We start from the raw sequence: 24,051 nt of genomic DNA, 5'->3' as shown, positions 1-24,051 counted from the left end.
TAAGTGATTGCCTGCCCAAGCAGCACCAAATTGTCCTTTACTTACTAATGTCGTTCTCTAAAGTACCACTAATTTTTACCACAATCCCAACAAAGAGACTTTTCTCAAAAATAGTTCCATGTATTGAGTCAAATGTTTCAACTCTTACTCTGTGATTACTGATGAAAACGTACAGAGTATGATTCAGAGATCCTGAGTGACAATAAAATCATGACTCATCTCATTTAGAAACTCTGCCAGCCATCTGAATGCACAATGAGAACAACATCCAAAAAAGTGTTCTAATTTTATCATATATACACATTATAAGATGTAAATTGTACTGGTGTTGTTAGGTAAAATTTATAGGATGCCAACGGTTTGGACTCACCTCCTGCACCAGGCTCAGTGAACCAAACCAAAATGGAGTCACTCATACTAACATTCCATGTCATCAAACAGAAACTAAGTTGTTTATCTGACCTTCCAAGAAATCAGAAGTGTGAGAGACAATAGCCAATTCCTCAAACAAGCCAGTTTTAACTGGCAGGTTAGGGAAGTCCCTTCTGCTTTAACCTTTACACAGAAAGTAGCTTTGAAACAACCAATCTGCTTTTTGTTTTCTATTTCTGCTTTCCTCGGCCCTTTTCTTTCCATAAAACCAGCCTCCTCTGCCCAGCTCATTGGAACACTCATTCTATTTTACAGAATAAGGTCTTGCCAGATTCCAGAATCACAAGTAAAAGCCAATTAAGATCTTTAAATTAAATGTGTTGTAATTTTGTCTTTTGATGGTTCTTGAAACCAAAGAGACTTGAATATCACTGCTAACAACTCCAGAGATCTCTTGAGGAAAGAGGAGAGGCAGTGCTGACCCTTTTGAGGTCCCCTGTCTTCCTCATGGAGCTCCAAGGGTTGTAAGTTCCTCTTAGGTAGGACTCTGATCTTTTGTATCAACCCACTGCTTTTATGGGTTTTTGAAGCCAGACTTAATTTGTGCTGTGAGAAGACATTTGACCTTGGGGTAGGTACCAAGGGTTAGTTTGGGGTGGCTGAGGAGTCACTGGTAAAAGCTGCAGTTTTAAAGCTAACTGACAGCTACCGCAGTAAGTGCTTATTACTGCAGGGGGCATAAACTCCAGTTTTTGAAATTCACATGTAATTTGAATTCTATTCTCTTAATTTCTTTTTCTTGTCCACTTAGGTAAGGGAGGTTTCAGGTGCCTGAATGAGTCAGACAGAAACTGGAATATCACTGTCTAAGTTGCTCGAGTGTATCTCAAAGCCAAAGCTACAACTTGACTGGTGGGCTCAGTTCAGGCACTTAAGAGCTATTAAAGCAGCGTGGCAACAGAAAATAAGACTATTGATGTCAGGATAAGCTGGACATGGAACAAGGCAGTGTCCACCAGCATCAAGAGGGTGTCCATGCAATAAGATACCCTGTCAAAGCATTACATGACCCAACTCTGTAGTCTTTCCCTCCTAGGATCTTATCTTTATTCTAAGAGAACCAAGATTCAATGTAAAAATGGGATCCTTAATTTCTAAAGAACTGACTACACCCCATGCCTACCTTTTACACGTATAAGTATTAGTCCCTGGAAGCTTCAAATGCTTACAAAAATGGTGAAATCTTATTAAAGGTAATTTAGAATTAATGTGGCAATTATGTAGAATGTTCCAGATGAACAACACTGAACTTTAAAGAGTGCATCTAAAATTGAGGGCTCTCAAATTAAGCCCACTCAGGAACACCTATCAGAAGCTTCTAAAAAGATTTCAAAACATTTTATTGACTCTTTAAAAATATTCTTTTGCAAAGGTGAATAAAAATCTTAAGTGACTAATTGATAAGAAAATTTGAATCTACTAACCTTTCCCTTAGTTACTATCCTATCCCAAAGGTGAAAAGAAATCTAAGATGTTTATAAAAGTTAGAACCTCAGGTAGAACAGGTTTGCTTCTTTTTCAGAGGTATCCATGCTGAGTCCAGGCAAAGAAAATACTTTCTCTGCTCTGTTTGTTAATAGGTTCCGCCCTGAAGTTGGTAATCTAGTAAGGAAACAAGCTAAGTTGAGAAAAAGCTACCTAGCTAACTAAATTTGTCTCCAAAAAGATATCTTTCTTGTACTGAGCTGGCTATGTAAAAGCTCTTCATAAAAATTTGTATCTACAAGAAAAACTACTCAAAATTCGTACAACAGAAGAGCTCATTGGTCTCAACAAGCCTGACCTTTGACCATTTTGTCTTAACCTGGCTTCCTACCTACACCTTTTCCTGTTTGGGATGAAGGAGCTCTTAGAACAATGGATGACAGCTATCTAGGTTTGGTGAAGTCTCCTCTCCTTTAATAAAAGATAATGGTCCCTGATTGCTGGAACTTCCTAGGGAGAGGACTGATAATAACTGAGTTCCTCTGGGATGATCTGTCTTTAGGCAGATAAGGGGAATTCAGAAAGCTCCTCCTTGCTTTATACTGTTTTTCAGGTACCCTCAAACTAATCAACAGAGTTACGGGCTGCATAAAAACATTTTGGTCATTGATTGACTACATGGATGACTCTGGTTTCAAAACCTTTTCAGTGGAGCTGAAAAATTCCTTAGTGATATTATACCATCAAAACATTGTAGCACAACTACTTTATTTTTTAAAATAAATTTAGTGTAGGCTAAATGTACAATGTTTATGAAGTCTACAATAGTATACAGTAATGTCCTAGGCCTTCACATTCACTCACCACTCACTCTCTGAATCACCAGAGCAGTTTCCAGTCCTGCAAACCCCTTTCATGATAATTGCCCTATACAGGTGCACCGTTTTTTAATCTATCATACCATATTTGTACCACACTTTCTCTGTTTAAATATGTTTATATACACGAATACCACTGTGTTACAACTGTCACAGTTTTGAGTATAGTAACAAGCTGTACATATTTGTACATAACCTAGGAACAATAGATTATTCCATATAGCCTCAGTGTATATACATTATGCCATTTAGGTTTGTGTAAGTACACTTCATGATGTTTGCACAATGACGAAATCACCTAAGAATACATTTGTCAGAAAGTATCCCCGCTGTTATGAGACATCTGACTATATACAACGCAACATATTTTGAGGTGGCATTTCCTCAATTCCTTCAATGGCTAGTTTCGTTTAAGGAACAATTGAAGTATAATTGTTAAGAATGAGTAAATTTGGAGAATGTAAATGGGATACAAGTTTACAAATGCACTTGTCACTGTTTCAAAAATATTTTTTCAGTAACTTGAAATCTTAAAGTCACATTATATTAAATTAAGTAATGGATATTTATGAAATGTCTGAGTCATTTCTAAGTTAGCTAAAATACTGAAACATTAATTGCTGAACATATGTTTAAAGTATATATACTTTGGCATCTTATTTTTATACAGTATGGAGAAGCTAAATATATTTAGGTCTGTTAGTAAACATGAAAAAATTGTTCTAGAGGAAACATATTTTTAAAAATTATAAAATGTACCAACATTCATAAAACGTTAGTATAAGACACGGAGTTCAAAATTGTTTAATTCCTAGGTTTTCACTAAAACATAAGGTTACTAGGAATTTAAAATTCTAATTAACATGTGGTAATTAAAAGTAGGAAGAATAAGGGGAACTCCTCTGGATGTGAGAAAAGTAAGGCTTTTTTTATAAACGAAGTTATAAAGTATGAGGATATATTTTTGTTAAGGGAATAAGAGAATAATCTTTGTTCCAAAGTAGAGTGGTTATTCCAAAATGAGAAAATAGGAAAAGTATAGGACAAAAACTGAATGGATAAGAAAATTGTAGAATATTTGTGGAAGATGAATCCTGTGAAAAGAATTTTATGCGTGATAAAGCTGGCTAAAATTAGAAGGTAACTCTTTATGTTTTTCTAAATAGGGAGCATTATGCATCAAAAGTACACTGATGCAAAATGCAAATTTGATCCTCTGTTACAATGACAAGTTTTTCTTGGAGTGTTGATCTGCTCTTAATAGAAATTACTGAATTTTTTTTTTTAACCTTTTAGGTAACTGGCCTAGGAAACAGGGATTCTCTGTTATCAGAACGATTCCCTGTGCTTCAAATTTTCTTTATTAGTTGTTTGATTACTTAAGAAAATTGAGTCTTCTCCATATTGAAAGAGCTACAGTTTTCTGACAACTATATAGCCTCCTGTATTTCCCTCTTAAAGTCTTTCAGTTATCACTCTGGATAAATAAATGACTATTACTTTACAGTGATATGTAATATTGTTTTGATCAAGTGTTTTAAGTACTTTGATATTGACAAACTTCCCAAAATCAAATGCTAAATTAAGTCTTCCTGATCTCAAGTTAACTTTGGGATTTTCCACTTAAGCCCTGGAAAAACCTCTAAGGATGTGTCTCTTACGTAGTATAAGAGAGGTATTAAAATAATTAGGCTTAGTTGATATGTTAAATTATATGGGAAGCACTTTCAAATATTAAATGATTTTTCTTTAAGTGATATTTATGGGTATGTTACTAATGAGTGTCCTAAAATATTGTATGAAATTACCAAAAATCTGATCTGTTATTAGTCATAGTTTTGGTTTTTATTTTAAAACATGGTATACAACAGGAATACCATATTTCCCTGTGAGTTGTACTATTATCATGATGAACTCAAAACAGATCTTTAACTATGGTCATTTTAAGTCCTTTTGTCCACAGTTAATTGCTTTATTCTAATGCTTTTCTGAAAGCCTTTTGCAAGCAACTGTAATTCCAATGTGTTATGCATTCAAATAAATTCATGGAAAGGACTCTGACAAATACTGTTTTGTGATCACTTTAGATCATACCATGGACTGGGTAAGAATTTCTATCACCCTAATAAAGAAACCAGTGGGTTCATGAAACTGTTAGCCAAAGGCAAGCAGAATAAAAATTAATTATACGAGATGAAATAAATTGATAAAGAGTTATGCACTTTACAGTTTTTTTTTTTTTAAACATTGCTTATTCTTTTGATTTGTTTTTCTAGGTTCAAGAAATTTTTTTTCTCTTAAGCTACCCAAAATTTATAGCAATCTGGTATAGTACACTTTCATGAACAAAAATTGAAACATTTACTTTTTCTCCATAACTGATCCTTTCAGAATTTGGAAACTATTATGGGCATTCTTATTTTTATGGAAATACAGTTATTTGCACAAGTTCAGTACGAATATGTCCTGCTTATAACAGTATAGAGTCAGAAATATTGGTTATATTACCAAAACTTTGACTGGGATATAGTATATAAGAAAATACCTAGAATCAATCTATATGTACTGCAGGCAAAGTCTAAAGTCCACTTTGATTTGGCTTCCCAGCCTTGAGAGGTTTTAAAAAGTCAAATCTGAAATTCTTTGTCCAAAGTTGCAACAAAGCAAACTTACAAAGAGCCTATGTGGTCAATTACTATTCTTGTTTCATTTGTGTAAGTAATCAGGCCAAGTTTAATGAGATTAGACCTACGTTGCAAACAAATTGGTCTTACTCTGATTATCTTTATTATAAATGGGATAACTGCAGAGAAAAATCTTATGTTTATGAAGAAAAATTATACTATACCTGTTATTAGGTTATAGCCCTATTCATTGTTTTCAAGATTTATTATCAACTTGTAGGTTAGACTATATATCTAATTTCCTCCAATATCGGGCTACAACTCTCTAAGAACAAGATCTGCTTTGTTCCTGAAGCCCTATAAGCTAAAACTGGACAACTCAATTTAAATTTCAAGGAATAAGTCTCATGCCTGATATGTGGGCCATACTGAGAGCTCACCAAACACCCAATACCATAACCAGAAACACTGACACTATAAATTAGGAGAAAAAGTTGATGACTTCATACCATGTACTACTTTTCTCAAGATGTCTGAACATATCATAATGAGATTCTTGCTTCTCTTAAGTTTTCCTTGCTTATGCCTATATTTTCTCCTTGGCAGGATCACACTACAGTTGTAATTTCACAATCAGTGCCTTCTGTGGGTAATTTGATGAAATACTGGATCTGACATGCCAAACTCAGATCCTTATATGAACTAAGGAATCCTTTAGTCCACCCAATACCTAACTTTAGCAATATTCCTAACACAACTACTGTTCAAGTTGTACCAGTGGTCCCTTTTATGGAGTAAGACTTCTAGATCTGTTTGTCCTCACTTCTCTTTAATTTAACAGAGTCATGGGTTGGTCAGATTACCTACTAACTGAACAGGGAAGAGTCTGTGCAGTTGCTGACACTTCTCACTGCACATGAATAAACACATGAAGCACTGTAGGAACTCAGTTGCAAAAGTTAATAAACAGCTTATTTAGTTAAAATGGGCAGAATTATCACATGCTCATTCTTTGATTTGTTCAATTTTAGTTGGTTTGGTTCATGCGGACCCTGGCTAAGAAACATATTCCAAACTCTTGGAATTATTCTCCTGATAATCATAATAGTACTCTCCTTGGTATGCTGTATTATTTGAAGTGTTAAATGTTTGCATTCAATTATTCATGGAATGTCAAATGGTCTCTTTGACTGGAATAGAAAAACTTCAAAGAAATGCTTAATCATGAGGACACTGTAACCCACAAATGGTGTGTTAAGACCCGAAACCCAGAATAATAGTAGCAGAGTTGTGGTAATGCTCTAATATACCTAAAGAAAGAGTGTGATCAAAAGAGGAGAACTGTTAAATAAAATGTACAGAACACGGGCTTGGACTGAGCTCCTGCACTAGGCCTAAGGAAGCAAACTAAGTGTAATCATCCATGCTAAAGTTCCATGTCACCAAACCAATCTAAGTTATTTATCTGACCTTCCAAGAAATCCAGAGAATAAGAGACAATAGCCAAAACTCCAAACCAAGCCAGTTCTGGCTGGCATGATAAGGAAGTCCACTCTGTTTTAACCTGTATAAGAGAAGTGACTGTGAAATAACCAATCTGCTTTTTGTTTTCTGTTTCTTCTTTCCCCAGTCCTTTTATGTCTATATAACCAGACTCCTCTGCTCAGCTCATTGGAACTCACTCTGTTTTATAGAATGAAGTGTTACCCAATTCAAGAATGACAAATAAAAGCCAATTAAGATATTAAACTAAAATTGTTGTAATTTTTTGACAGTGGTTTGATTTATAAAGGTGAAAGGAAGATGATCTTAAGTCATCTGATTAATTTCAGAAAAAAAATTGTTAAAAAGTGTACAAAGTATATAAAATATCACCCTTGAAAAAGAAAGAGCAGGCCAGGCATGGTAGCTCATACCAGCACTTTGGGAGGCCAAGGTGGGTGGATCACCTGAGATCAGGAGTTTGAGACCAGCCTGGCCAACATAGTGAAACCCCATCTCTACTAAAAATACAAAAATTAGCCAGGCATGGTGGTGCACGCCTGTAATCCCAGCTTCTCAGGAGGCTGAGGCAAGAGAATCGCTCGAACCCAGGAGGCGGAGGTTACAGTGAGCTGAGATCACGCCACTGTGCTTCGCCCTGGCTGACAGAGTGAGGAGGTTCGTCTCAAAACAAAAAAAAACAAAAAAAGTGAAAGCACATACAGTGCTATATAAATGCTTAAGTAGTGACAATTTAAAGTTATGAATATATGTGCTATGTACAATTAAAGATATGGGAATGTGAAATAGTAATTACACAGGCAAAATACGACAATGTTAAAGATTTTTAAAACAAAATGATGAGTATGTGAAATGTTCTCCATTTGAAGTAAGTGAGATTTATTTTGGACTGTCTTATACAGCTTTGATTAAATGAAAAATGGAATGAATATACATGAGGAAGATATTAGAAATCAATGATGATTAGGAAATAAAGTAAAACTAAAGACAAGTTTTGGAAAAATAATTTGGACTTTATAACCTAGGCCTCTATGGATGGGCAGTGCACCTAAATATATTTTCTCATAAAAATTATATTTTATTCAAGTGCCCAGGAAATTAATAATAGTCTTAAAGAAACAAGAGTATCTAAAATAATTTTAATTTCTATTAATCTTATTTTTTTAAATACACAACTATTAGGGTTACTTATATCTACAATTTTAAAGGCATTGTGGTAGTCAGGATGTGGTGAGCAAGAAGCAAAAATATGCAAGACAAATATCCTAGTCTATGGGAACGTATAATCTTTTGACAGCCAAAATGTGTGTGTATGTAAGTAACTATAATGCACAACCATGTAGTATACTACATCATATATACTACATACAATTGAAAGCATTTTAATAATCATCTGATTCCAAGACAGTAAACCCAATTAGATGAGGTTGCCTGGTGTGTTCTCTTAAGGTTTAGAAGCCCAGCTTAGTCTCAGCAGGAGAGAAAATGCCACGATCTCTTAGCAACATTTATTGTTTTCATGAAGCAGGACAGTGTCACAATACCATGTTTTGCCTACTTGGAAAAAATAAAAAAGATGAATCTACTCTAAGGATGAGACAAATTAACCACAAGGTATCTTTATACCCACCCCAAGTCTAATGCATTGGGGAAAAAAAATAGCATGCAAAATAGGTACACTTTCTGCTCTACTTGCAAGACTGAAAGTACACTTAAAATACAACATTCAGTAGCGGTGACAATAGTTAAGAACATAAGACATCTTGTGTACAGTCAGATATGGGCAGCCAGAATAGTAGAAGGGACTCAGGTCCATGTTATATGAAGTTAAAGATTCTCAGTTCAAGAAAAGAAGAGTCAGAGAACTGAAAAGTAACTTCAAACACTATGAGACCACCTAAGTTGTTCCAAATAACTTCAAAAGGTTGAGTGAGGTCAGTGAGGAGATTCAGAGAGACAGACTTTATTTCATTGGAAGGTAGAGCATCCCAACAGTCAGACTTGATTTTTGCATAGAAACAGCTGCCTGGGGAAGCAATGAGTCAGTATCCCGTCCCAGTTGGAGTTCAAACCTTTGCTAACTAGATAGCTAATGATACAGAGGCTGAAGAAAAAAAGGACTAGACTTTCTCAAGGGGTTAAAGCTAGTAAGCAGCAGAGCATGGAGGAACATTTACGCGCCTGCCTGTTAGGCCAATGAGTCACTGTTCATTTCATTTGTCTTGCTTTCTCTCCAGCAATCCATCACATACCCACAGGTACCCTTTCATCTTATGCAAAGTATATAAGATAAGGGAAAAATACAGGAGTTTATAGAAAAGATGGATTACTGTTGAGTAGAAGCATTAAGGAAAGATTATGAAAGTGATAGTATTGGAGCTATCTAAATTAAATGATGGAAAGTGTTTAAATAAATCCAAATTAAGAACAGAGAAAATAACATCAAGTACAGTAGCTCACAGAACTGCTTTATCAAGTCACTGCTGCTTGCCAGGAAATGGTACCAGGCTGGACCAGTCCTGCTATTATGTTTGCTATTATTTTGAAAGTACTCCTAGGAACAGATTGTGTCCCTTCAGAAATAAATATGAGTTCAAAATATAAATATATTATGTGTATGCTTTTCTCTTAAATTTATACCACTGAATAACTCTTCTGCCTTTAAGTAGTTGTCAAACTAATGACTATGTCTCAGGTGCAATAGATATTCTATATGTTACTTATGCTGTTATATTATGTGTGAAAATCACAGTGTAAGAATTCAAAATCTGTGCATCAAAAATGGGTAGATTTTGGTTATAACCACTTGTAGCAAGTTTCAAATGTAGTGTTACTTTTTGTCTGAAAAGATTTGATGTTAGAAACAAAAAAGCATCATCATCAAGCCAAATGATGTGGGTGTTAAATGTTCTTTTTCCCTGTCTTTTGCTACCTCTTCACTATCACAGTATTTGACTATAAATACAGTGTTCAGTAAAATCTTTTGGGACAACAGTATAGTCACTCGGAAAAAACTCTCATAGTAATCACATACTCTTCATCTATCTTCCAATTAATACTGCCATAAAGAAAGATTCATTGCAGATGGCCTTAACATCTCTAGGAAGTGGCAAAAAATAAATAACATAGTACTAGTGAGAAGGGCCATCCCTTTATTAAAAGCACATATGGAACCATTGTGTCGAGGTATGTCACTTCCTTTATGTGGGGTCACAGGTTAGTAGCTTAATCTTTCTGTGCCTCAGTGTCCTCATTTGTAAGCTGAAATAAACATAGGGTCTCATAATGCTGATGTAAGGGCTATGTTAGTTAATATGTATAAAGTAGTTGAAACAATGTCTGCTACACACTAAATGCTCTATATATGTTAGCTACTTGTGTATTTGTGTTAGCTCATTAGTTGCATAACCTTGGGCAAGTCACTTAGTCTCTCGAGGCATTAATTTGAAAATTATGAGATAAAACTATATAATCTCTAAGCCCTTCTTCATCACTAAAAAGTTCCAGTTATAAAGAAACATGTTCTCTTTCACATTGGATTCATGAATCTTTTCAAAAAATGGGATGACAGAAAGAGCCTGATAGTGTGCCTTGAAAAAAGTGTCTACTGAATTCTCATATCTGTATTCTAGATTTAGCCCAGGAAAAATAAAAAGAGAACCCCAAGTAATCATGTTATAAGGAGCCAGAGAGAAGAGGAAATAAAGATCTCTCTGTGAAAGACCTAAAAGATTGTCACATAGCTTTGACTAAGTCTCTTCATTTTAGTGACTGAGCAAACTCAACACTGCGAAGACACAAGTGAACGCAGAGGACATTGTCACCAACCCAAAAATACTGTCTAGTATTTTTTTAATTGGAAATTTTAGGAGTTCATTTTAAATTACAAGATGAATCCCCAGGTGCATTATTTCCATCCAGGACTGCTCAATTTTGGTGTGTGTGAGAACATAGTGTACTGCTTTGAGGAGATCTCCGGAAATACAAGACGTTTCTGAGTGTAAAAGGTAATTCTATGAACCCCAGTGTGAGAAAATGCTAAATATGAAATGGATATTAAAAAGTACAGTTTCTGCTGGTACTATCAAAAGCACCCTTTAAAAAAGGGATCACTGCACTAGAACACAATTTACTCAGCACAGAGGTTCTGGTTATATCAACACAAATTCGATTTTCCTTAGAGAGGAAATGCCACATGTTATTTTAGTGTTATGCAGATATGTCAGGGGTACATTTGTACATAACTGCTCTATAATTTCATAAGTATTTTATTTCCAGATATTTCTTTCAAAGATTTGAAGAAGGAGTGGTGGGGACTGGGCTTTATCCTAGTTTTAGGATTTGGCACAAGTCAATTAACCTCTTCAAGCCTTAATCTCAAGGTATGGTGCACATGGAAGGTGTTCACCAAATATTTGTCCAGAGAAAGGAAAGATGAGAGAGGGAGGGAGAAAGGAAAGAAGGGGGAAATGAAGGGAGAGAAGGAAAAAGAAATGGAAGGAGGGAGGGGAGAGGGGAGAAAGAATGGAAATAGAAAACGTTCCCTCCTTTACTCTCCTCTTTTTGTACTTTCATTCTTTCTACACTATTTCAATTCCAAGTGTTTTAGATATTTCCATACCATGCCAAACACAAAACAGGCCATCAACAAATTAATGAAAACTTGAAGAATTCAATAGACCAGCAAATGTAATTGTGGCAATATGGCAAATAAAATTCAATCACTTCCACAATTATTAAGTTACCCATTAGCTAACAAATTTTGTATGTCTATTCTAGAAATAATGAGGACAAAGAAGACCTAGTTCCTAAGTTATGAGGTTTGTAATTTACTTTAAAACACTTCACCATAATCTGTATGATATGTACTTATCAGTTTGTTTAAATTCTGATTTAAGGAGTAGTCAGCTAAAATGCTACCAAAATGCCAAGTCCTACATAGTCACCAGCATTTTATCAGAAAGGCCCCACTCCAAAGTCTTTTTGCTATCTGCATGTTAATTAACAACTAATTTAATTAGCATTGTGGATGTAAAAAAGAATTTTTCATTGATGAAAGTAATGACTGAATTCACATGATGAATGCTAAAGATGAACTCAGTGGTATAATCAAAGATTTTCAAAAGAAGATATACTTGCAGCCAACAAGAATATGAAAAAAAGCTCAACATCACTAATCATTAGAGAAATCCACATGAAAATCACAATGAGACACCATCTCACATCAGTCAGAATGGCTATTACTAAAAAGTCAAAAAACAACAGATGCGGGCAAGGTTGCAGAAAAAAGGGAATGCTTATATTCTGCTAGTTAGAATGTAAATTAGTTTAACCATTGTGGAAAGCATTTTGGTGATTTCTCCAAGAACTTAAAACAGAATTGTCATTTGACCCAGCAATCCCATTGTTCGATATATACCCAAAAGAATATAAATCACTCTAGCATAAAGACATACGCACATGTATGTTCATCGCAGCACTATTCACAATAGCAAAGACATGGAATCAACTCAGCTCCAACATTGAGTATATATGGACACAAAAAAGGAAACAGTACACACTGGGGCCTACTTAAAGGTGGAGGATGGGAGGAGGGTCACGATCAAAAAACTACCTATAGGATACTATGCTTATTACCCGGGTGATGAAACCATCTGTACACCAAACCACTGTGACATGCAATTTACTTATAACAAACCTGCCTATGTACTTCCTGAACCTAGAATAAAAGTTTAAAAAGAGACTTTCAAGCTATGTGGGTTAACTAAAATAGTTTGGAGTACTTCCTACTTTTGAATGAAAAGGGTATAGGACTCTAGTAAGGCCTACACCCTCTCCCCAAATGGCTTATTCTTAATGGATTTAGAGTCTAGTCCTTGGTTTAAAAGGGTTTCTGCTTGGAGCATGTCAACTTGGGGACCTAGAATCCCACTGTGGCTGTGCCCACTTTCATACAGGATTTCATGAACTAAAAACTTCTCAAGGACAGAGAGTTGGGAATCAATTGAACTTAGAGAACTTAGAGAACAGAATATGTAAACTGTTTGCTTAATAAATTGTTATTAAATAACTGTATGCACAGCAGAATTTGTTCTGACACTTGAATTTAATTCATTATAACATCATCACCACGAACTTCAGTTGGTGCCTGGACACCTTATCTAGTAAAAATAACCTAAAACCTGGGCATGACAAAATTGGTTTAAATCAGATAACACTACGTGACTTTGAGATGCTCAACTCTAGTTATAGAAATGTAAACAAAATACAATATAAATTATAATATAAAGTTATTTGAGTTTCACAACTTGTATAAATGATGAAAGGATCATAGAAGAGAATGCAGTTATTCAACTTAGAGACTCCAAGAGACCTACATAAAGGCATTGATGCTAGCTTGGAAGAATATATCAGAATATTCCAGGAAGTTGTTTCTGTTTTTGTAGGGGGTGGGGGAAGCATAACAGAGGTGAGAAGAAAGGGACATAAAAATGAATTCATACAAGAAATTACAAATGTATTATACACACACGTACACTACCCCCACCCACACATACACACACATGCTTTAACTCATACATGTTGTATCAGTGAGAAAAGCCCACAATAAATTATCTATAGAGTTTTAAATGTACCTGGCCTGGAGAGTAAAGCTCTAGAATCCCGCTTTTGCCACCAAAAAAAAAAAAAAAAAAAAAAAAATGGTGATTTTACTGACAGTGATTCTCAAACTACATCTGTCATAATAAGACTAAAAAAGTAACCAGCCTGCTGAGTGAAAACTGGTATTCTCATAAAAAGTTTAAACAGTACTGAATATAGAACTCCACTTCACATATGTTAAAATATCTTTCATAATAATGATACTCCTTATGATTTTCCAAAGTCTGTTATAAGGGTGCTGCTAACTATAGGTTAAGATCCTAACTCTGACCTCAGAACTTACCTTCTCAACTGTATAAATGGGAAGGATAAGCTGGGAAAATTTTGTTCTACTGGCTATTCTACTGGTCTTAAGAATCAATAAAGTTTTATCTTTAAACATAGATTTTTTTCTTCTTTTTATGTTTGGTTGTAACTAAACTTACATATTAACAAGTATGTGGATACTGTAAGGAACATATTGGTGTATACTCAATATGTTTTAACTCTCCCTTGCCTGCTAGGAATGCCATCATTTAAGCTATAAATCAAATCAGGGGGCAACTGCAGCCAACAAAGCATCAGACCTGAAGTAATAGGTTCAGATCCTAGATATGTGATTTACCAACTGGAGCAAATTGCTAAAGCTCCCTGGATATGTTCCTATATATGCTATCTGAAAGGATTAAAGAGTAAATGGTTTACCTCATTCATTCAACAAAAATGATTAAGTACACATAGTGTCATTTGCTCTGCATTATCAATAAAAATTATTAGCATTTATGTTAAATAACTAGCTATCACTTATTGAGCACTTAGTGCATGCAAATATTTAACTCTTTTTTTTTTTTTTTTTTGAGACGGAGTCTCGCTCTGTCGCCCAGGCTGGAGTGCAGTGGCCGGATCTCAGCTCACTGCAAGCTCCGCCTCCCGGGTTCACGCCATTCTCCTGCCTCAGCCTCCCGAGTAGCTGGGACTACAGGCGCCCACCACCTCGCCCGGCTAGTTTTTTTTTTTTTTTTTGTATTTTTTAGTAGAGACGGGGTTTCACCGTGTTAGTCAGGATGGTCTCGATCTCCTGACCTCGTGATCCGCCCGTCTCGGGCAAATATTTAACTCTTATCAGGTATCAGGTTAAGTATTACCTCAGTCTTACAGATTTAAAAAACTGAGACTTGGATATGTAATTTTAAGTATTTTTGTCTGAACTTCCGAAGGGCAGAGATATGCCTTACTTACTTTAGAAGCCCAGGCAATAGCACTATACCTATTACATAGTAGATACATTGTCTTCTTTCAAAACTTTTTGTAAATAACGTGTTTGCAACACAGTACCAATTTAAAAATTCATATGATACATGACATACTTAATATATGGTATCAGCTATGCTCACTAGAAACATCATTTATTTCAAATTACAAAATGAACGAGATGATTCTTTCTAATCATGTTGACAATACTCAGAGCTTATGGAAATATTTTGAAAATAGCATTGCATTAATAATTAGGAGACCATTTTACATTTTTTTTTAAATCTTTGCTATTCTTTCTACGGAAAAATCAGAAGAGAAATGTACAAATCTTACTCATTTTTCCACACCACAGACTTAGGCTGGCAAAGTAGTGCTACAAGCAGTGCTAACCATCTCCAATGACCAGGTAGCCACACAACCCGTGTAACCTGCTCACGTTATATTTTCCTTATATGTATGAAGTGATTTACTGTCTCCATAGTGTTTTCTCAACCATTTCATTCTCACAACAGCACTGAAAAGTAGGAAGAAATAAGTCAATATTTTTCAGGTAAGGAACTGGCAAGAGAAGCCACATGGACAATGAACAATGAAAGACAGAGGGAGAGACAGGAACAGGAAAGAGAGAGAAGGGTGGGAGAGGTGAAGGGAGAAAAAAACACTACTGGTGTTATGGGTCTTTGCTTTTCCCTCAGCATCACCATCTCCTTAGCAGTATGCAAAGGAGAGAAAATAAATGGAAAAAGAGACAAAGAGGAATGAAGAGAGAAAGGGAAAAAGAAAGGGAGGGAAACAGGAAAGAAGGGAGAAAATAAATGAGCATGAGTGAAAGTATCTAAGTGAAGCAAAATCCTAAGAGACACAAGAAGAAGTTTAAACAGACCCACATATCCCCAAAGAGTAGTTCTTAACTTTTAGGGGATTTTGGATATATCCGATAATCTACTAAAAGCAGAGGCTCTTACTAATAAAACTGTATATGTATATACATACATGCAATATTTTACACATAATTTCCTTGCATTCACTGCACCCCCAAATCTGGTGCCAGGTCTCATTTTAAGAAACATGCCTTAGTAACAGAAGTACCTTATGAACATATGAAATCATGGTTTGCAGATCTAGAACCAGAGGGTGGTTCCACATAAATGTGGTGCTTGTAGCACTGTAGTAGAGTGTGCTACTGAGATGAGATGCATGCCTTCAAATCAAAACAATAGAAATATCTTTGACTCCCTTCTGCTGCCACCTACTCCTCTACAACATTTCCAAGCTTAATAGGAAACAAACAATGTCCTACACCACCCATTGAAATGATCATCTACAATAGAACACGAAGCTTTCCATCAAAGCAGGAAAATTAAAATCGAGGATAAAAGGTTTGAGAAAATTTTGATTCCTGGTATTGAATCACTATGAGTGAAAATCTTTAAAGACTAATTAACATGTTAGGATAAAAGTACGTAACAAAAAATGAAATGCACAGCCTTTGGTGATTATGCCATTGCCATCATGAGACTCCAGATGGGTCATCTAACCTCTTTACTTCCAAATCTCCTTCATAAATTTGTTGTGAAAATTGATTATATTAATGAATTTAAATAATTAGAGTCTGACATACAGTAATCTCACTAAACTTCCCATTTCTCATTTATCAAATAAATATATTTAATGTTAGTCCCCTAGATGTTTAAGGAAAGTACTATCCTGGGGAGGATTAAATGAAGTCACGCATTAAATGCACCTAACACAGCGGCTGGTGTGTAAGAAATGCAGGACGAATTTTAGCTAATATTAGCCCACTTGGACAAACAGAGGAGTCACCAAAGATAGGAATCATTAATTTCATTCTAAGAACTGAATTTTGATTAATTTTTGCTTTTCTTCCTATTCAGACTCCCAATTTGTGAAGGTCAGCAGACTAAACTAGGTGGTTTCTATCTACATTTAATTTCTTAATGGCCCTGGAATCTACTGACAAACTAAAGTATTTTGCCAGGTGCTTTAAAGAGGTTTCCTGATTAATCAACACAGGCTTGGAAAACCTAATAGGAGCTAACACATACAGCTGGGCACTGCTCTGATACTTACACATGTTAACCCATTTCATACTCAGTAATCCTGTGAGGCTACTACTCATATTTACCCCAATTTTACCATCGAGAAAACGGAGGCATAGAGAGGCTAATTGGCTCAAATTCTCACAGCTGGAAAGTAGCAGCTCTGGCCTTCAAACCCAAGCAGGCTCCAGAGTCTGTGATCTTAACCTCTACAGGTACTGAGTCTCCGAGAGGTGGGTGTTTTTATGTCCAGTTTATGAATGAGAACATTTTGACTGAGGTTACATGGCTAGTAAGTGGGAGAAACCAGGATAAGAATCTAGATACATCTGAAACCCATGTCTGTGCTTTGTCTCCTACACCACACCACAAGAGTGTTCCAGGAATGGGGATGGGCAGTGAGCCCAAGGCCAGGTTTGGGGGAGAAGAGGTCTATGGGAAAGCTCTAGGCACGTTGATCCAATGGGGAGCTCTGGGTATGAGATGACTTTCTATCATCTGTATTCACCACATACAATGATGCCAGCACCCTGGGGATAGCAGCAGTAGCTACATTTCTCAAATCTGAGTCTCCAGGTCCAGAGGGAGCTTCCTGGGGTTGCAGATATAAATAATCTGAGATGCACCTTAACATTCAAACCTGCCGTGCTCAGTGTCAGGGGCTCCCTTGGTTGGTGCTGGTTTTCTTTATCTTTATTCTAGCTTTGTGAAGATGGTGATCTAGCTTCATCTCCTTTAAATCATCTATGTTGCTCAGAGATCTAAGGAACAATAGCTGCTAGTGGCCACCGTATCCAAATTTGGGGAGCAGAAACCACAGCCATCACCAGTTCTTTTAATCAATGAACACCAAGGATCACTAACTAAACTTGTATCTGTACAAGCAGTGTCCAGTGCTTTGGCAAATGCTATAGAGAACCAACTGAAAAGTACCTATTTTCAAAGAGTTTGTAAACTATACCATCTGAGTAAATAAGCCCAAATTACAGGTGTTTTCTGAAAATGCAATTGCAGTAACATTAGACAATGCAAAATAAACTTGGAGATGAAGGGTTTGAAATTATGTATTTTGGTAACATTAGAGTCCTATACACTACTACCTAAAAAAAGTCCTAAAACACCACCCATCATACTTTATCTCTGCTAAATTCCTACCAAATTGAGAAAATCTCTCAGCCTGGCATGGCATTTCAGGCCTTATCAGTGTGACCCCAGCCTTCATCTTCAGATGCATACGCCATTTTCCCCACACACCACTCTTAGAAACAAACCAACCAACTGCTGTTTCAAGAGTACAGTCTCCATTTGTTGCCTCCACGGGGTTGTTCACGGAGCTGTTCACGGAGTGATGTCCTAACTCAAATTCTATTTCAGCCTCTCCTTCAAGACACACCTTAAATGCCACCATCTTCACCATAAAGCCTTTCCTCTTGTCTCCAAACAAAAGTGATTTATCTCATCCTCTTCTGAACCACTAGAGGTCTTTGTGGTGTATGTAGATGCATGTATATGCATATAGACATACATATGTATAACTTCTGTCGTAATTATTTATATTATGAGCTGTGGTATGGTTATTTAATTTCACAAATTAGGCTGTAAACGCCTTAGGATCAGTTACTATGGTTAACTTCTGAAGTTGTCTTTATAACCTCTACTCAGCCAGATGTAATACTTGGAACACAGGAATTCAATAAATTTTTACTGATTTTTTAATAATAATAATGTTAATTATGTAGTGAACTCCTATAGAGTATCAACTATGGGCCAAAGATGACATTTACATATTATAACTAATTTGATATTCAAAACCTTGTCACTAAGGGAATTGAAGCTTAAGGAGCTTAAATACATTGTTCAAGGTTACACAGCAAGTAGAGTTCCCAACTCTTAACAATGCAGCAGAGTGTACTTTGGGTTTGAATCCAAATTTACTGGACTCTGAACCTGGGCCCCAAGTCAGCATTACATAAAAGTGATAAAGTTCAAAATATATATTGTTTTTAATTTGTACATAAATGAATTTAGCAAGTATGAAACAAATCTGTAGATTGTGGTAGTGAGGAGAACGACTTTTCAAAATTACCCTCAAGAACTAGAAATGAGTTTGAAAGTTAAAAATATATATATATACATGATATAGATATATAGATCATATATATATCTAGATATATATATGAACCTTTATTACTACGGGACAAAAAATGTAAAAGAGACTTTTTGAGGCATTTATTTAGAAGAATGATTCACGAGCAAATTGAATTTTCATCCTGTAATAGAAAAACCACACTTGAGAGTATGATAGAGTAGGGGGAGAATTCTGGGTGTAACATTCTTAGCCTTGGTCCTTGGAGAAGATACTTAATCTTTCTAAGCCTTCATGTTCCCCAATATTAGGTAAGAATAATAATTATTGCTTTCGGAGATAATGCAAATATCAGAAGGATATAAGGTATGTAGAAAGTTTATTAGAGTATACAGAAGAAAGTAACAACACATGATGGGTACTGTTAATATTATTATTATTATTATTAGTTTGATGCCCAAGTGAGCATGCTAACCCAGTGTTCTTAGGAGGAGTGGAGAGGCAGAGCTGCCCTTACTGCTCCCAGATCCTCACATAGTGACAGAGTGCACTATTCCTAGAAGCAGAAGGGAAAATAAACGCCAGCAGCACAGCTATCCTCCAAAACCCGCCACTTCCTTCTCTTCTAAACTGATTCCCAAATCCATTCTCCTGTACCTAAAATAACTAAAAGCCAAAACATCGAAATCAAGTTGGATTCTGACTTCAGAAAAATCTATCCACTTTTATTCTCAATGCCTGCCTGACTAGCCAGCTTCCACCTTCTTTCAGAGAACAAGCTCTTTGGAAGCAATGGAAGTCGCATGACATTCAGACATCAGTCCTATAGGCATACAAATGCCATAGCCACCTTTATTTTTGTTTTCAGATATTCCTAATTCATTATCTGAACCTCATTTTCTTCAAATATTAATTGGAGATAATATCTCCTGAAAGAGCTGCTCTGAGAAATATACATGACTATGACTATTTGGTACCCAAAATAGAGTAGGCACTAAATAGTGACTAATTCATTCCTTTTCTCCGTCCTACATTCCCCCAAGTGGAGAATCATCCAAATCTTTGGGCTGGTGTGTTCTTGTCTCTAACTAGCACCTGCCATCATGATTGGATGGTTAGGACTGAAAAGTGCTATCTGATTTAAATAAGACATAGAATGATAATTAAAGGAAGAGTTACAGACATCATTGATTATAGTTATGACCAAACTAATGAACTGAAAGTGATAATCTTTTCCTTTTTTCTTTAAAACAATCCTTGAAAAATATCTGAGCTATTTAGTCTCCTGGAAAAAAAAAATGTATAGGGGAAACCCTGATCTCCAGAAAGCAAAAAGGACCCCAAAATTTCTCTGCCAGCTTGTCAAATGGAGAAAAGAGAACACAAACATGAAGGCTGGATTCGGGGCTTCGACAAATTTTAGCAACTTATATATATAGTAAAACATTATCTGGGGCAAGGTCTAACACATTTCAAACTATTATGCTAGAGGCAATTTGAAGTCAACTATCACAGAACATGTGATAAAGTTACTTTAAGGTTATCAAGAAATTCCTTGATTTGTTCATTGAATTCTATTTTATGTGTTAGGAACTTTTCACTATTTTGCAAATAAGTAAGTCATTGCTCCTAAAATAAATTTAAAAAATGATGAATATCCAAACGTAATGGATTCAACAGACACTCTTAACATTCAGTTTAGACATTTAGCTACCGAAAATAAAACTTCATTTTTCCTTTCTCCTTCATTTTCTTATTTCCTGGTTGTTACCTGCTGAGGGAGAGAGAGAGAGTGCGCATCACAGGAAGGGAACCTCCAATACTTTGTCAATTTTAAAGAAACCATAAAATATTAGGTTTTCTAAAGAAATACTAACAATTCTCCTAAGAATAAATATGTAGAATATTCACATATGTAAATTATAATAAAATTAATATTATGTGTAACTTATCCCAATAATTTCACATGTATATAAGTGAAGTGTGGGTATATATATATATATACGTGCGCGTATCTGTATAGCCATTCCTTCTCTCTCTCACACACATAGACTCAATAAATCCAAAAGGCATGTTTTGTGAGGTTCTAAGAGAAAAGGACTTAAACTGCCCAGGGAGCGGAGCAGCCTTTAAATAAATCTGAAGTGCTCTTGTAATTGAGGCACAGCTCCTGCTTTTCAGCAAGGCACTGGTGCTGAGGCCTCTTCATTTAGAAATTCTCAAATTCTTTTTTCAGATATTTGTTCCCTGGTCAGCTTAGTCCCATTGGCACCTTCATCTGAAAAGGAAGGAGGTGGTGAAATAGAAATACGTGCCCCGACTCGGGAAGCGGGAATCCCTTCCACACCCCAGCAACTGATCCCCTCTCTCCTCGCCGGCCCGCCAGCAGCTGCTCTTCTTCCAGGCGCAATAGGAGAGGAGGCAGTGAGTGAGGCAAGGCCACAGAGTGAATGGAATCAAGGTTCACCCCCAAAGCTCACCTCCTTTGCAACCCCGGTCCCCACCCCTCACCACCTACGGCCCCTCTTCCCTTCCATCCTCCGCCCCGTTACCCAAAGCTGAAGCCACCGCGGGGGGTGCGGTTGTGCGGGGGTGGCGTGTGGGAAGATCTGGGGGCTCCCTTCGCACCCACCCCTCACGCGCCCTAGAATGTCCTCTGGGGAAGGGGCTGCCCATAACTTGGAGGAAGTTAGAAGGCAAAACCTACCGCGCCCCAACCCTCCGCGGGGCCTCAACCCCGAAGGCGAGGGGCGAGAGAAGGGAGTAGGCGGCGAGAGCAAGCACCCCGGGGCTTACCACGAGCACGGGGACCCCGGCCGCCAGCGAGTAGAGGAGCACGGGGGGCACGGCGCTGCTGTCCTCCGGGCCCGGGTAGGGCTTGCGGTAGGCGCTGTCGTGGCAGAAGAAGCCCTGCACGTTCACGGTGAACGTGTCCGTATACTCGAAGTAGTACGCCAGCATCACCGTCCCTGCCATGATCACCATCTGGAAATAGAGCATGCTGCTGGTGAGCGCCGCGGGCAGCAGGGGCATGCACGCCTCCCGGGCCGGGCCGAGCCGAGCCGAGCCGAGCGGGCGGCCGACGCGGTGGGCCCCCTCCCCGGTCCGCCGAGGCAGCCACCGGGGGCGCGGCGGCGGGGGCGGCGGGAGGACTAGGCGCGGCGGGCGGGATGGAGCCGCTGGAGGAAGAGGCGGAGGCAGGTCCGGGCTTCGAGGCGCCGGCAGGCTGCAGAGGAGGCGGCTACCCCCGGACGAGCCCCCTCTCCCCTGCCCGCCCCCTGCCCGCCGCAAGCGCCGCCCGCCCCGGCGCGGGGTCGCGAGGGAGGGCGGGGAGTCCCGGGCGACGGGCAGCGGCCGCTGCGCCCCTGCACGAGACCATTCGAGAAGCGGCGGCGCTGGGTCAAGCCCCCTGGCCAGCCCGGAGGAGGCGGCGTGGGCGGACCGGGCGGCAGCCGGCGGGACAGCTGCACCTGTACCCCTCAGAGGGCGGACGCTGTGGGGCTGGAGAAGCTGCTCGCGGGGGTAAAATCAAAAAGGGGGGAGGGGAGGCAGTAGAGATGGAGCTTCCAGAAACTCTTCCGAGGCACCAGCTGAGCGGTTTAAGAAACCCGCACAACGCCTGGGAAAATGATGCGTGGACGCGTCTTCCGAGCGCAAAGCCCACCAAGGCGCAAAGTGCCTATGCGGCGCCTCGAGTTTCAACCGGTGCGTCCAGCCTGCATTCCTCGAATTCCCTGACCCAGCCCGGGGCTGGAGCCTGGCGGTGGTTTCTAGGTGCTGTTAGAAAAATCTCAGGATTTTAGATTCGGGGTTTCTTTGCTTCCTCTGCAGCCTCCCAGGGCTTTGTATGTATATATATCTATGTATAAATAATAATAGAAATCATAGCCCAGTAGCTCCCGAAGCGTCATCTCTTGTACAGCGGCCCCTTCCCGGATCCATGCATTCTCTTGCTCATCTTTTCAGTCTGTCTTTATTAGCTGCTTGTGAGAGGAGGCATTGCAGATTCCAGGCACTGAGCGGTCCCAGCCACCAGGGTAGGAGAAAGGACTATTTGCCTCATCTCGTTATTTATTCCCTGAATTCCAGGGAACTGCAGGGATTCCTCAGGGGTCAGGGTAAAGGAGAGGGAGACCAATGCTGGCTCACAGCACATGCATACAAAAATTCATACGTCCATGGGTGTCCACGCCTATGCGTGGGTATGTAACTAACTATGGAACTGCATATATGCAAGGAGGCCGTTCTGTCATGCCATGTGGGTCCCTGCTGCAAGCTTAGTCAGCAGACTCTTAAGGGGTCTTTCTTTGAACCTCAGGCTGACACCCCTCTAGTCCAGTGAGCGGGTGAGGAAGCATGAATACAAGCAAGAGGAGGAAAATATTTTTAGAACCCTGCCCTGCTCATTAAAACCTGGAATCACCTTCGCAGGGTTCTAGAATGTGGTTCATTGTAATAGGCTGTAGCTTGATGAATTTTAGAGGTGGGCCTTTGTCATCAGGAAAAACAAAACAAAACACTGTTGGCTCAAAAATCTGTTGAAATCTGGCAAATGATTGGTAGTTTTGGGATGGGATAGTAATGGCAGTGTGAGTTTCTTTGCATACCTCACCCTCCGCATTGTTACAAACATAATTCCACAACTAATTACTTAGACCTACAGGATAGACAACACTAAGCAATGTATATAACAAGCAATTTTGGGCAGTGGGAGTAAGCTGTTCTAAAATGGACATGAGCAGCTTATATTATGAAAAGATAACTACTACAAAGATACACGTTTTAAGGCTTCATTAAGAAAATCATTCTAAGACTGTAAGGGTATTTAAACTGCTACTCTGGTTCTAAATAGGAATCCCCCCAAACTATCTCATTCACTGAGGAATGCTCCTGAATGCCCCTGAAGTCTTGTTTATAGACATTTTTCCAATTTTTGGAAGAATGATGTTAATTGTTAAGGGTAACTCATTTCCTCAGTCTAATGAAAGTGTGCACTATTTTCACAATTAAGACTCATTGTAATGTGCTGTTAATGCATATGCAGTGCCCAGCACAGTACATGCAACACAGCAGAGTCCTTGTCTGACCTGTTCACTACTGTGTGCCCAGCATGAGCACTGCACTGTATTGCTCATTATGGTTATTTA

At 38.2% G+C, this 24,051-nt stretch overlaps 1 protein-coding gene across 1 annotated transcript in view; it reads right to left on the bottom strand.

Annotated features, from left to right (window-relative positions):
• The window catches only part of PLPPR5 (phospholipid phosphatase related 5), a 118,761-nt gene extending 96,603 nt beyond the window's left edge, over positions 1 to 22,158 (bottom strand). The window contains exon 1 of the mRNA XM_033198064.1: positions 21,701 to 22,158. Within this exon, the coding sequence (XP_033053955.1) occupies positions 21,701 to 21,937 (237 nt within the window). The 5' untranslated portion in view covers positions 21,938 to 22,158. The remainder of the gene's footprint in view (positions 1 to 21,700) is intronic.
• Positions 22,159 to 24,051: the final 1,893 nt, after the last annotated feature.

The sequence above is a fragment of the Trachypithecus francoisi genome, unplaced genomic scaffold (assembly GCF_009764315.1).
Source record: "Trachypithecus francoisi isolate TF-2019V2 unplaced genomic scaffold, Tfra_2.0 Lachesis_group5, whole genome shotgun sequence".
Classification (NCBI taxonomy): domain Eukaryota; kingdom Metazoa; phylum Chordata; class Mammalia; order Primates; family Cercopithecidae; genus Trachypithecus; species Trachypithecus francoisi.
This window is presented reverse-complemented; position numbering and strand designations above follow the sequence as displayed.